General features: G+C 49.7%; 2 protein-coding genes across 4 annotated transcripts in view; one reads left to right on the forward strand and one right to left on the reverse strand.

The window, feature by feature from the left end:
• Positions 1–14,181, forward strand: part of TG (thyroglobulin) — a gene marked incomplete at its 5' end in the record, with an annotated part of 199,630 nt that overhangs the window by 136,643 nt on the left and 48,806 nt on the right. The gene's annotated exons all lie outside the window — the stretch shown is intronic.
• The window catches only part of SLA (Src like adaptor), a 54,430-nt gene that overhangs the window by 11,963 nt on the left and 28,286 nt on the right, over positions 1–14,181 (reverse strand). For 2 of the 3 annotated variants that reach the window (XM_081117432.1, XM_081117431.1), the window contains 3 exons: positions 9,755–9,852; positions 1,423–1,522; positions 499–585 (listed from right to left, as the gene is read on the reverse strand). In XM_081117432.1, the coding sequence (XP_080973558.1) occupies positions 499–585; positions 1,423–1,522; positions 9,755–9,815 (248 nt within the window). In that variant the 5' untranslated portion in view covers positions 9,816–9,852. Of the gene's footprint in view, positions 1–498; positions 586–1,422; positions 1,523–9,754; positions 9,958–14,181 lie in introns of those variants that run through there. The other variant, XM_081117430.1, reaches the window with a different exon arrangement.

A 14,181-nucleotide genomic window follows, 5' to 3' on the forward strand; every position in this document is an offset into this window, starting at 1 on the left:
TGTTCACTGCAACGCCAGGCGTTCTTCCAAGAACTGTCCATGCATTACCCGCTCCTTTCCTAACAACCCTATACTTTGGCCATATTATTCTATATTATTATTTCTATATATTTGTACTATGATCTCTAGTGGACAGGCAAGGAAAGGAGACTGATGTGCAATGTTGAGTGGCTTGCCCACAGTCACATAGCCAGTAAGTGACAGAGGCAGGACTGGAACCTAGACAGACTGATTTAGCCACTGCTCCGCTGCGTCCCTGTTTCTCCTGAGTGTTTATTGCCATGTGCCAGGAATGCTGAGTTAGAGCTGAAAGGTCTAACCCCCTTTTTCTTCCTGGTGGGGCCACTGAGTCTCAGGTTGGGGAGGGGCTAGCCCAAGGTGGCTCCCTTCTCTATGAAATGAGTTGAGAGTAGAAGGGACCTTCTCAAACCCAATGCCTTCCTTTCCCCTGTACCAGGCTGGAATCTCTCTGTGCAAACTTATAAGACATGTACTCACCCATGGTAAACTCTGGCCACACATATTCCAGGGATGTAGTTCTCTCGGCCAGTGCTAAGGGAAATGGCTTTCCACCAGCCCCCTTCACTGCAAGAACAAGGACAGATAGGAAAGAGTCAAAGCTAACTGGCAAAATGAATGAATGAAAGAACAGAGTAATCGGATTTCACCGGGGGGCGGGGGGCACATTGCAACACTGTGTTTTAGGATCTATCATTGGCCATGTTGACCCAAATTTCTCCATATGAAAATTCAGTTGTTTAAGTATATTCCCCCATTCCAAGCTAATTAGGAAATCTTCCCACATGCTGGCAACAGCCACCAGAGATCAGCAGATGTTTCTAGCTGACGTTCCACAATTGGGGGCTTTTTAAAAATAAGTGTGTGGTCTACTGATTTATACCCTATGATACAACCAAGACTGTTTTCTATGTCTGTGTCCATGAGGATTTAAATAAAAGGGGATTAGAGCTCCCATTTGTTCTATAGCTTATTTCAAATCAGGGAGAGATAACAGGATCGAAGGCAATATTGTTTGTTTATCGTCAGAGGTTTTGCAGACCCCTGGGTCCTCCTTCCTGGGTCTGCACTGGCCGATAATATCAACAGCGCATGTGTCGTGAGAGGTGAGGCTAATATGAGAAGCAGAGTTTGGATCAGAAAGAGTCTCAAAAGACATTAAGGGATTTAAATTGTTATCCAATAGGCAATGGGGAGCCACTGAAGGTTTTCGGGCACTGGAAGCATTAAGGAAGATGAAACATTAAGGTCTTCTGTATGGGCCAAATTTCTCACTTCACAGTAGAACCAGGGCTCCTATGGAACTGGCCCCTATGGAAAAGGTTAGCTGAAACCCAACCATTCCGTCTAAATCGGGTTCATCCTTTTGGGGGGTGTCATGAAAGTTTTTGAAAGCTAACTCACTCAGAAATCACACGCAGTTTTTCCCCTCTTCGGAATATTGGAGGGCTGATGTCAGGAGATGGGTAATCACTTAGCACGGCCAGGAAGTCGCTGTCCAGTCCTGGAGAAACAGAGACAAAAGGTGTTCTTTTTTACAAGGAGATAAAAGGAGGGCCTGGGAGCAGTGGGTGCGAAAATGAGTCCCTCTAGGGGACTTTTCAGCTAGAGACACCTTACTTTTTGAAATAGCAATTTATATAGTAGGTGCTCCTCTCTTCAGGGATGGTGGCACAAGGTGCCTGCAGGAGCCCTGGGGATCAGGCGACCTACTCCCATTCTCAAGTCTGCCTTGGCCCTCATGTTGTTAGGCATCCAGCGGTCCTTGACCTGAAGTCACAAGATCTACCTTCAGGGTCTGCTAACATGTCTACTGATTCCTGTAACCTTGAGCAAGTCTCAGAAGGCCTACTAGACTCAATTTCCCCACCTTTAAAATGAGGCTAATGATACATCCTTCCAGGGTCCTTATGAGATGAGATGAAAGTATGTGGCAACACCATGTAAGTGATAAGGGCTCTAAAATCATCTCTTCTTACTGTCATTGCTCGGGTGCCCTCTCTGGGCCTTGGGGGTCCTGCATTTATAACGTCGTGGGGTTGTTGGAGGTGAGGCCTCATGAGTTCTGAGGAGACACAAGAACTGGGAAACACTAACTCTGAAACTCAATAAAGCACCTCTTCCTTGTATACATCGTGTTGGGGATCTATTTAATAGGGACTTTGGGAGAGGGGAGGAAGAAATATTAAGTACTTTTCATCAAATTATATTGAAAACAATTCTGGTGACATTTTGAGAAGGAAAGCACTCTGGTTCATATGAGTACAGCTCACTGTAGATGAGAGATGCAGGGATAAGATACGCATTTGCTTTTTGTTAGAAAGCAAAATCCTTGTTTCACAGCCTTAGTGATTTGCCTTAATTATGCATTAGATTCAGGGTAATATTGGGGTAAATCCAAATTAGTAATTACAGTCATTGCTTACTATGACGTTTATCACTCCATCTGCTGGCAGGGCATCAGAACTCAAAATTTGGGGTAACATATATACTCATTCATTGGCAATTATTGACTGAGCACCCCCATGGGCCAAGCATGATAGACACAGCAAGCCAAGTCTCCCAGCCCTGATGGAGCGCGTTCCAGAGAGCACACAGGTAATTGTGGAAGGGGCCGGTCCCTGCCACACTCACCCGGGAAATCTTGGAGGGTCAGTACTCCGGCATGGCAGGCTGGGTGGCCCAAGCAGGCCACTCTCTAGGACCCGCCCCCCCTGCAACAACCCATATGTCCTATAGCCTCTAACAACAAGTCCTGGACAGACCAAGTCAAAAGAGACATGTACTAGAATGGGTATGAAAGATGAAGGAGGATTTTTTGACACAGGATTTGTTTATCGATTGGTAAATGAACCAGAAACAAGCTATCACTGGGAAACAGCTCATTAAGATGTACTGTCACTTGGGGAAACTGGGTTGCAAAGAGCAAACAATTCCTGGGGTGAGATGGAAACCAAAAGTGATTCACAGTGGCCATCGTCACTGATAGGGATTGGGCCCTGTGACAAGGAGCAGCGTCAGACCGAGTGTAGCCTCTGCCCTGCCCCAAGCCGTGGGGAGCCCTCCCTTAATAAAAGGGGGTCTTCCCCTGTGTAGCCCACGCCCTACCCCAACAGTTAGAGGCAGCACCAAGGTGTGTGTTTGGCTTGAAGCCAGAAGTCCCGAGATCTGGCAAGAGGTGAATCCAGTTTGCTGGGCACGGAGCTTTGCACATGTGGAGGGAGAGAGGTCAAAATGGCAAATACAAATCAGCTCCAGGCCCGAGAAGCTCCCTGCTGGTCGGGGGCCTCACGCACTTGGTTTGCTCGGCTCCCCAGGAGATCTGCCTTGAGCCTGAGGCTGACTTTCCGAGTCTGAGTGTGGACGCATCCTTCCCACTGGGGCCTGGTCAGTCTGGAAAGTGAGGGGTTGGAAGCCGCCTTCACGGTAAAACCTGGACGAATGGCCCCATATATGAGCAGACGGCTTCCTGACATGCACTGTACTGCTTCTGGAGCACAGTGATGAGCTGCTCTGTTTTTCTCACCGTGCCAGTTCCCACATCCTCAGAGCCTGTGCCCTCTGCCAGGGACACACCCTGCTCTTTCCTCTCTCATCCCTCCCACCCCCATCAACTCAAAAGTCTCCTCCAGGGGGGCAGGCTTTCCTGCCCTACCCCTCTTGCCCCCCCACCCCCGTTTTTCCTTTGAAGCAATGACTCCAGGCCAGGTGACAGTCATCGGGAATGGCTGTCAACTCCAGGAACAGCTGTCCTGTAGCCCTCAGCCCAGCACCGAGCCTGTACCATCAAGGACGCTCACGGCAGGTTTCTTGAATGAAAATACGGGGAGGTCCCTGCGCTACTGAGCCCTTCATATTGGCCGCTGTTCCCAGAGCAGGCAGGAGAAGCAAGCCTGGTTGGTGGCAGTGGCAGGCACTGCGGTGGGCGGTCACCCGGGGGGGGCGGTCATCACAGAACCAGCTCGTGTGAAAAACAAGTGCTGGCCCGAGAGGCGCGGCGCGTGTTATCTGTCACCATAACAGGACCGTGACGCATGTCACCATAACAGGACCGTGACGCAGTTTGTGTGTGTGCAGAGGATGGGGCTTTGATCTCTGATTCCACGGTAAGACTGTGGAACAGAACAACTGTCTTTCTCAACCTTAAAATCAAAAACTAGTAGAAACAGAAACCAAAGCAAAAGCCCGATGTAATAACAGCGGTTTCAGCGGGGAAAGGAGGATTAGGGTCTGGAGAGTTTCGATTTCGCGCCAGCAATGGTGAGTTTCCTGTGGAATTTCCCCCACACTCATGTTTTTATAGCTGTCACACCTAAACATCACCTAGGAAATCGTTCACAGGGCCTATGCTTGAAGGCAATGACCTTCCCGTGGTCCTCTGCGAGAGCTCAGGCCCCTGTCACCTTATCACCAGTGTCAGAAAAACCCAAGACCAGCAGGGGAGAGCTGGAGGTGGTCAGGAGCCCTGATGAAAGGACGGTCATTCCGAATGCGGCCAGGCGCAGGGTCCCACCTACAGTGCCCCGAGCTCCGGTCCCTGCGCTAAAGTAAATGCAACTAGGGGATTTAAATGTGCTCGGAAGTTCAGCTGTATTGTCACGCACCTCTGGGGCGCCCTGCTTCATGGAGAGCCCAGCATCTGAATTTAACGAGATCAGTGAGTAGCCTGGAGAAGGAGGTTGCTGAGGAAGGTGGAGGGGTTTTGCAGACACAAGATAAGGGAACAAATGAAGTGACGAAGTATGTGCCAGGCATGAAAAGAGAAACCCAGAGAGAGTTTTCAGAAGAGAGAATGGGCTTCGGAATCAATTAGACCTGGCTTAAAGTCTGCCTTCACCACTTCCTAGCTCTGCGATTTGGGGAGAGGTTGAATTTTAACTAATCTGAGCTTGATCCCTTCATGGATAAAAATGGGAAATATAAAAACTGCCGCATATGATTGGGTTAGGACACAGGAGCCCGCCTCAGTTAGGGGCAGCTGGTATTTTTATGTGATGGAGCGAGGTTATCATTCATAATCCCAAACCCACTTCAGGCAAGAGTATCCCAAATTATCAAAATTCTCTTAGTTGTGTGAATTTGAAAATATTCTTATCTGCCCAAAACAAACTCCATTTGGTGAGAACAGAAGATGAAATTCAAAAGATCAAATATTTGCTGATAGTTCAACTCAAAAATGAGTCAGACTGAACAACATGTACAAAAGTGTAAAAATAGGAAATGAATCCAAAAAAGGAAGGAAACCCAGGCAGAACTTACTGGCCACAGATATTATTCGTTTAAAGAGGACAGCCCTCCTCCCTTTTATTACATTATTAGCTTTTAAAGTATTGTAACTAATTCTTTTAAATACTGAAAACCTTTCAGTAGATCTAATTTATAACCATCTAGCAGAACCAGACATTCATTCCTTCTAGTGCTCCACACAGAGCATATATTCTCATTTAAAGGGTGAAGAAATCAAGGCTGGGGGAGTTTTAGCAACACGTCCAGGAGAGATTATGACAATTTCTAAGTTCATGGGCATGTTACACAGCCACGTAGCTCTCCTTGGCACTTAACTACCAGGTTCCCCCAAGTGAATAATTGGTCCTTGACAAGTTGGGACAAAGGCTGATTTAAATGATGCTTCAGAGGTGGCTCAGCAGCTTGGTTAGTTGGAGGGCAAGAAACTAAGCCCAGTGACTCCTGCTTCGGCTTACACATTCCTTGAGTCTTGCCCAAGCTCATGACCTCTGGAGGGGTTAAAGCAGGCCTTACTTTTCAGCTTTTACAGGAAACACATACACATACCACTAACCAATCAGACAGGGCTGGGCACACAGGCCTGATAGAAGGTGACCCAGTTCTGGTGGTCACCACAGAGCGCGGGCTGCACCTGTGGGTCCTGTATTGTGGCTAGAAAGTGAGATACAGTGGTCCAGAAAGCTCTTTCCTGTCCACAGCCTTGGTTTCGCTCTGTTCAATGGGGCACATTGGAACTGAGCCAACCCAAAGGCTCTTAGATGCTACAGCGAGGTGGAGAGACTCGCCTAAGAACACATAGCTGGTAAATTGAGTGCCCAGTCTCAAAACCAGGTACCTCTCAGCAGAGAATAGACCCCACTCCCCACCACCAGCTCTTCTTGTCACAGCCGAGTACCATCTGCACTGCTACTTACTGAGTAATGTTTTTCTTCATGTCAACTCACTTAAAACATCTTTAGTCCCATTTTGAGCAGTGTGAAACCATGGGTTTGATGGGCTATTTATTTTTCTATCATAGCCATGAAATGTACAATGATATAAAAGTTGAATGATCATGTCTCACTTCAATCTGTCTTGTGGCCCAGCAGCGGATCTAGTCAAAGATCTGATGCAAGCTCCTGTCGCTGGTACCCTCCCAAGGGCACTCTAGTGTCTGTGTCGTTAAATCCCATGACCATGCTCTTCCTCGCTCTGGAGAACACCCATCGCCTCCTGAGAGTCTGTCCTTGTCCTCTCTAGGCCTATAATGTTGGGGTGAAGGGAGGGATTCAGGCCATTAGCTGTCCCCTTCTCGGCTGCATGGCCTCAGGCATGCAACTAAACCTTGTGCCTCGATTTCCTCAGCTGCAAAGTGGAGAGGATTATGTGCTGCCACTATTGTGAGAATGAAGACTTGATGTGTGTAAAGCACGTGGAATCGTGTCTGGCACACTATAACTCTAATTATCTCCATTTCACAAAAGAGAACAGAGGCCCCCACAGCGGCAAACTGAGGTAGCTCATCTCTCATTGGGTGCTCGTGTATGGGCAGGACTAAAAGCTGGGTCTGTGGTCTGCAAGCTTCAGGGAGCTCAAGATGCACCAGGCGCTTCTAAGCAATTAAGTGTGCTGCTCCCACCCACCATCACTGGATTCTGGTGAGCAGGTCTGGGGTGGGGCCCCAGAATCTACATTTGTTGACTTCCCAGGGGATCTGAAGCAGGTGGTCTGAGGGCTACTCACTGAGATGTGCCAGGCTGGGTCTGCGACTTCTCTGCCCCCCCTTCTTCCCCAGAGCTCCCCCCACCCCATTTTTCCACCAGGGCAGGGCCCTAGATACTATGTAAATACGCTGCTTAGCATAATTTCCATCCTTGCACAGAAGGGGGTCTGAGCAGCTCTGGGTGTGCATTTCCACCTCTGGCAGTGAGATCTCACTTTAGGCCAGGGCAATAAGAAGGTAAGAAATGAACAGGGGAAAGATCCCAGCTATGTGACTGAATTCTCTCCTTGATGGGCGACACATGGGCATTCCCTTGGTCAGGTTCAAGTCTGACACACAGCAGGGGTCTGAAATACATGTAGAATTGTAAAGAAAGTGAGCTTTTTGGGATGAGTTGAAAACACTTTAAAACTTTTTTGGGGGATGGTTCTACCACTTTAAAACTTTTTTGGGGGATGGTCATTCAGACGCAGCCTAGTGCAACCAGATAACCCCAAATGGAGTTTTAAAAACTCCATCCCTCCCACATGTATCAGGTGGCCACTGTGCTGCGCTGCGAGGGAGGGATTTTCTGATCTCTGAGAGCTGAGTCCCGCCTCGTGGGAGCCTGAGTGACTTACCTCAGGTCACACAACTCCCAGGGGACAATACCAGAAGCTCAACAAGGTCATTAGCCTCTGAGACCTGCCCTATTTCCTCTGCGCCTATTGTGATATTAGCCTCTGGGAACTAGACTAATCAGGAATGTTCTGCAAAGCTTAGTGTAGTAGACAACAGAAGGGCAAAGTCACAATCCTGGCTGGGGAAGAATGGGCTCCTGAAAGCTCAGACCATTTCTTTGTGTAAAAGTCCACAGGTTGGTCTCCTGGGGGGCCTTGGTGCTTGACTATCCAGCACTCAGGCCAACAGCAAGGGAGCTCTGATGTAGGGGGACTGAGCAGCCCCTGCACCGTGGCCAGGAAGACTAACCAGATGAGTAAGCGCGAGTGTGAGCTGAGTAGGTGTGTGTTCCATGAAAGCCGAGCCCTTTGCTTCATTTGGATAAAGTCTAATGAATGCAGCATCAACTGTACCGCCCCCCCCCCCCATCCTGGTAGGTGTCAGAGAAAAGAGGAAATCAAGTTAGGACCCATCACAAGGGGAACTTTTCAGGGGTGGGGATGGAAAAGCCACCCGCCGGCCCTTGATGTGGTTGCCTGGATTACAAACTCGGTAAGACCTGGGGAATTCTCTACCCAGGGGGCGGAGGGCTGGGGAGACCCCTCTACCCCTTTTTCGAGGCGACCTCCCACCCACACAGTGGAAAAAGAGAAACTTATTTCATGACCATTTGCATTTAAGAAATAAAGGCAAATGAGCAAGTCTTTGGGGGCCCATGTTTTCATGGAGGTTGCTCAAGCATGTGGCCCCCTTGGCCCCAGGGTGAGAGGTAACAACACAGAAGGATTCGGAGGGTGGGTGCCTCCTGAGCTGGCCGGGCCTCTGCATTACCGTGTCAGTTTTCTAGAAGTGGCCATGACCTGGAGAGGAAGCATGACCTGGGCTGTTTGGAGAAGTTGGGAGGAGGGACCCAGGCTTCCTCCCAGCAGCAGCAGATGCGGCAGCTCTGCACGGCTCTGAGCTTTGCATGGGAAGGAAGGGCCCTGCTTCTCGGGCTCTGGTGCACACGCTCACTCCACCCTATCATGTGGTTCCAGCTCCTTTGTCCCAGGGACCATTCTTTTTCCCTCTTAGGTTGGGGGTGGCAATTACCAGGCTAGAAAGGAGGGCCACTCAAAGTGACCAGCAGCTGACATGAGTGGGGAGCAGGGCAGCAGTCTCCACATGCTCACTCAGGGATGTCTGGGGGCCAGGAGACTATGCAAAACCTGGGTGCCTCCATTTCAGAAGTGAGAAGGCTGCCTTTATTAAGGGGCCACAGAAGTTGTGGAATAAGTAGTAGGTAGAGGCAAGGCAGGAACCTGGCTCCGTCTACTTTCACGTTGCACTGTGGCTTGGCAGACATTCTGGTGAGCACCTGTGCCTGCGACCTTTGCCCAGGGCAGTGATGCAGGGGGGCATGGGGAATCAGGCGTGGTCACCCCTGTTAGGGGAGGGAGGCCAGGCCCCGAGTGCTGTGACAGGAAATTAGAAGTGGAAGTCTTCCGAGGTCTCCAGTGACTGACCCTGGGGACACTGATGGATCACCTGACCTCCTCACCACCCCCTTCCCAATGCCCTAGGGGACCCATACAGTGTGTCCCCCAATGCCCTGCCTAGGAAATAAAGCCGGGTTGCTAGAAGCAGCCAGCACCGTGAACCTAAAGAGTGATAGATTTTACTCTCGCCGTGACTTTCTACTTGCTGGTGTCCTCTCCCAGCTCTCTGGCCAGTCCCTGAATGGCTGTAGCTTCGGGAGCCTAGTTCCACCTGGCATCTCTGGGGAAAGCTGACTTTTGCCATCACCGATTAACCCTGTGACATTGTGCCCTCTCCCTCGAATGCGTGACCCTTGAAAACAGCTATGTTTCCTGTGTTGGCCTCAGTTTTCTCCACCTACAAAGTAAAGGGATTGAACCAGCTCTTCTCAAAAATGCCAGCAAATCAGCACCCTTTGGGGTGCCACTGCCCAATCTTTTGAACCTTTAATTATGAAAAGGTTAACTACAAGCAAAGTCAGGGAGACAGTATAAGGGGCCCCTATGTACCCATTGCTGTTTCACCAATGACCAGCAACCCCATCACCCCATCTTCGCCCAGGCTCTCCTGGGGTGGAGTTAAGCATCTCACCCAAGAAGCCAGACTTACCATCTGAGCAGGGCAGGGGCCTCTCGGGAGGTGCCGGGGTGGATCGCACGCTATTTCCCATCTTTCTCGCTGCCCGGGCTGTTGAAGCTGCTCGAAGCCTGCGGCACAAGGGATACACACGGGGAGTCAGCCACGCGCCCAGCCCTCTGGGTGGAGAGTGACCCAGTTTAGAGTACATCGTGCATCATTTTCAGGCAGCTCCCTTCTTGAAAGGCGGTTGTTTTATGTGATGATGAGATTTGTGAGTGTTGGTTACATTTACGCAGCATGAGTTCTTTTATCAAGGGAATGACAGAGAAAAACCACAGAGAGGGAAGTTGCTAGCAAATGCTGTTGGTGGCAAAAGTTTCCATTCCCCTGTGCCCTGGGTGACAGAAAGCTGCCAGCCCTGTTTGTGTGAGAGGCTGAGGGTGTCACATGGCCTGCAGGGTCCCTCCACTCCTGAGCCCTGGCCCTGGCTGCCTTGCACTGGGGCTCTCAGCTCCGTACCCAGGAGTTGCTTCACCGCCCGGGGCTGAGGGGAGGCACTTTCTGTTTCAGCTTGCTCTTCTGCTTGGGTTTCTCAACGGCTCTGACAGACAGTGAAAAAGGAAAACTCCGTAATAAAACTATGATTTGCTGCATGCTTCACACTTTGACATCTGCTGGTACTTTTAAAAAATTATTTTTCAATTATGATTCACATGCAATACTGTATTAGTTTCAGGTGTACAATATAGTTATTAGACATTTGTAAAACTTACAAAGTGATCACTCTGGTACCGTGCAGAGTTATTGCATTATTATTGACCATACACCCTCTGCTGCACTTTACATCCCGGTGACTATTTTTATAACTGGCAATTTGTACTTCTTAATCCCTTCACCTTTTCCACCCAGCCTACCAATGCCCCTCCTATCAGGAGACCATCGGTTTGTTCTCTGTATCTATGAGTTTGGGTTTTTTTGCTCATTTTGATCTTTAGATTCCACATATGAGGGAAATCATATATTATTTGTCTTTCTCTGTCTGACTTATTCACTTAGCACAATACCCTCTAAGCCCATCTATATTGTGACAAAAGGCAAGATTTCATTCTTTTTTATGGATGAGTAATATTCTAGCACATATATTTCACTGTAGTGATTTCATTGTATATTTTTGATTATTGTAAAGTCCCTGCATCCTAACCTCATTTTTAAGTGAAGGAAGCTGAGTCTCAGAGAAGGTAGGGGACTTGTCTAACGTCACACAGCATGTAACCATTGGACTGGGATTTGAACCACAGATGCTAAGTCTCCAGTTTGTTCCATAATGGTTTAGGTTCTGGCTTGGAACACATAGGCTAGGTGACCACTGGCACATTAATGACCTCTTCCTGCCTGTTTTTTGGAATAATAATAAAATGACATTGTGTCATGGTTCCAAAATAAACAGATAAAGCACATGAAACACTTAAGAACATGGCCTGGCAGAAAATCATGTTAATATTGCCATTTATAGGGTCTTTTCTGATTGCATTCAAAGTGTGGGCTCTCATCAAGTATTTTCAAAAGGGACTTAGGTTATTGCAGAATAAAACTATCCTCCCAGCTGCCTGAAACACAGACCATGCCCCTGGAGCTGTGCCTGTCTCATGGGGACACAGAGGAGAATTTGTGGGGCAGGTCCCCAGCTGTCCCATTCTTTGTCTGCAGTTCAGGATCAAGACCTTAGGAGTCTGAAAGGGTCCAAGAGGCAGCCAGTCCACCCCACCAGCCTTAAATCCTTTCCCTGCGCACTACATTTCAGACTCTGGAGCACTCGATGCTCTCAGAGCAAGGCCTTTCAAAGGTCCAGGGAGGTCTACACCACTTCCTAATTTCAGGGTAGGATGGCAGAGGTGGGATACTTTGTATATTCCCAGTGCCTTCCTGGAGCCCACCAGTCACCCCAGTCCCTCAGCCTCTCCACCTGTCATTGCCAAGGCCTTTGGGCTACTGGAGAAAGCTCCTGGGACCAGTTGAAGAGAGGTCTGGTGGAACAGTCATGCAGAGATGACCATGAACCCTGTGTGAGGCCTCCCTCCTTCACTCTCTCATGTTCTCATACCACAGAGCCCTGCACTATCACCCCACTCTCCTGACAATGCCATTCTGTCTCCTGCAGCTGGACACTTGGGGTCAAGGACCAGCTAAGACAGGGACTGTGCCTTTAACCTCTTGCCTGGAGCACCCACCACCGAGATATCCCAGGGCCCACCCCTCAGCCTGTTTTCTGTTCCCTCCCACTACACCTCCTCCTCTGAGTCGCTTCCAAGCAGTAGCCATGGCTGTCATGTCCAGCTCATCCCTTCCTTACATCATGACTCCAGCAAACTCCTTGGGAAAAGGCCTGGCCATCTGTGCAAGTGAATTCTAACTTCACCCCTTTCCCCAACAACTTTGCGTCATTCTCAAACATTCCTGTGCTGTTTTGTGGGGATTCATGGAATCCAGTACAGGAAATAAGAAAGACTTGAAACTTGCATTTTTCAGATGGGAAAACTGGGGACCCTCCAAGAAAAGGAACATACCCAAAGTCTCGAGAAGAGGGTGCAGGGGGTCCTGGCGGCTAGAGTCTTCTACTCTGACACCTTCCCTCGCCCTGCCTCCGTCTGCCAGGTCGGCGTGCAGGCAGGGGCTTGGCTGGGCTTCATGTCCCCCACATCCCACGCTGGTCCGAAAAACCCACCAGGTTCACCAGCCCCTCAGTTGTTTGCTCACTGGCTTCTTATCATCTCCAGGAAGGAGTTAACTTACCAAAAGAGGCGTTTATTGGAAAAGAATGAAAAATGCCCCAGAGAATGAGAGCTGGAATCTCCCTAATGAAATGGCTGAACAATTTAATTTGTGACAGTTTTATGCAGGAGCTGGAGGTGGGAGAGGATGGGAGACATAATTGCTTCTAGGAGCAATAGGAGAGGGCAAGAGAGAAATGAGTTAATTAACTGTGGTCCAAACAGTTCCTGATTTCTCTCCCCCTTCTCTTTGTGCCATCAAAGGACCTGAACAGATATTTGCCTCTTACTTTCCCCCCAGTCTTTGGACCAATGCGCTCTTCTTTGCATGACCTTGGGCCTCAGCTTACTCTTCTGCAAAATGAGATGAGTGGAAAAGATGCTCTCCAAAGAGAGAGCCACTTAATTAATCCTAGCAATCAAGACTCAATGACTTTTTGAAAATTATTAATAAGAAAAGAAGCAGCCTTGCTTTCATAGGAAGCCCACTAGATAGAATGCAAACCCCGTCTTTCTATTCTTCAGGCTCAAGGGAGGGCAGTTCGTGCGTGCTCTGCGCCCGCCTTCTGGTGGGCAATTAGCAGGCGCCACTGCGTTTAACCCCCCAGCATCCCTGGAGGCCGAGGTTCCTCTTTTACCCTCTCGGGTGCAGGTCAGCCAGTTAGCTCAGCAGCCCACACCCCCAGAACAGGAACCCTGCAGAGCAGGGGTGCGGGGGGCACACCTACCTCTCCCAACTTCAGAGCCCACGTCCTCTCCCCAGGCCAAGCTCTGTCTCTCCCCTGGGAGGAAGCAAGCTCACCAGGGACTCTGGCCAGTGAGTGGCTGGCCACCATGGGCGGGGACCCTTGGCTCGGAGAGGTCACACAGGCAGGGAGTTGCCCTGAGGAATGTGGGATGCGCCTGCTCCGCTAGGTTTCTCTTCCACGGGATCGGGAGCCTTTCACGGTGTGCTCCGAGTTATCTTGTACACTGGGGTCAGGCTCCTCAGGCCTTCGTGCCTGGGCCGCATCCAGGACGGTTGTGTGCACACTGTCTGGTCTGTGCTCCAAAAGCCAGGCCTCACTGTCAGATGGGAGGTCACCTGAACCCCTCCGTGTGTGGGAAGGGGAACCTCAGCCCAGGGAGGCAGGTCTGGACTCTAGTAAACCAGGCACAGCTGGGAAACCGTGATGACAGCGGGACTATGAAAACCTACTCAGGGCTTCAGTCCTGCCTCTGGCCTCAGAACTTCTTCCATGAGGTGTGACAGCTCCCACCCCATTTACATGACTTGCTTTCATTGCGTGCGTGTGATGCCACGAGGAGGAACCCGCCTCATCGTTCACCACACTGAACCCCGTAGCTGCTGGGAAGCCAGAACCCCCACCACGGCGGTGAACGGCTCTTCCTCAGGCCCGCCTCCGGGCCAAGCACTTTACAGCTGCCAGACTCTGCATTGCTCATCTTATAGGCGAGACAAATTAAGTGACTTGTCCAAGGTTATGGGACTAGGAAGAGGGATGGCTGGGGTTCCAACCAGGTCTGCCTGACCCCACAACCTGTGCTCTCAGCTTCCCTGAAATGTCTGCTTTTGTGCCCTTGGGTCTGGTCTAAGAATGCAACAGAAGAGTCATATTTCAAAGTCACCAAAGCAAACTTCAGGGACTGTGAACTTTTGGGTGAAACTTTACTACAAGGGACACAGAG

This window comes from Miniopterus schreibersii (assembly GCF_964146895.1).
Source record: "Miniopterus schreibersii genome assembly, chromosome: 17".
In the NCBI taxonomy this organism is placed as follows: domain Eukaryota; kingdom Metazoa; phylum Chordata; class Mammalia; order Chiroptera; family Miniopteridae; genus Miniopterus; species Miniopterus schreibersii.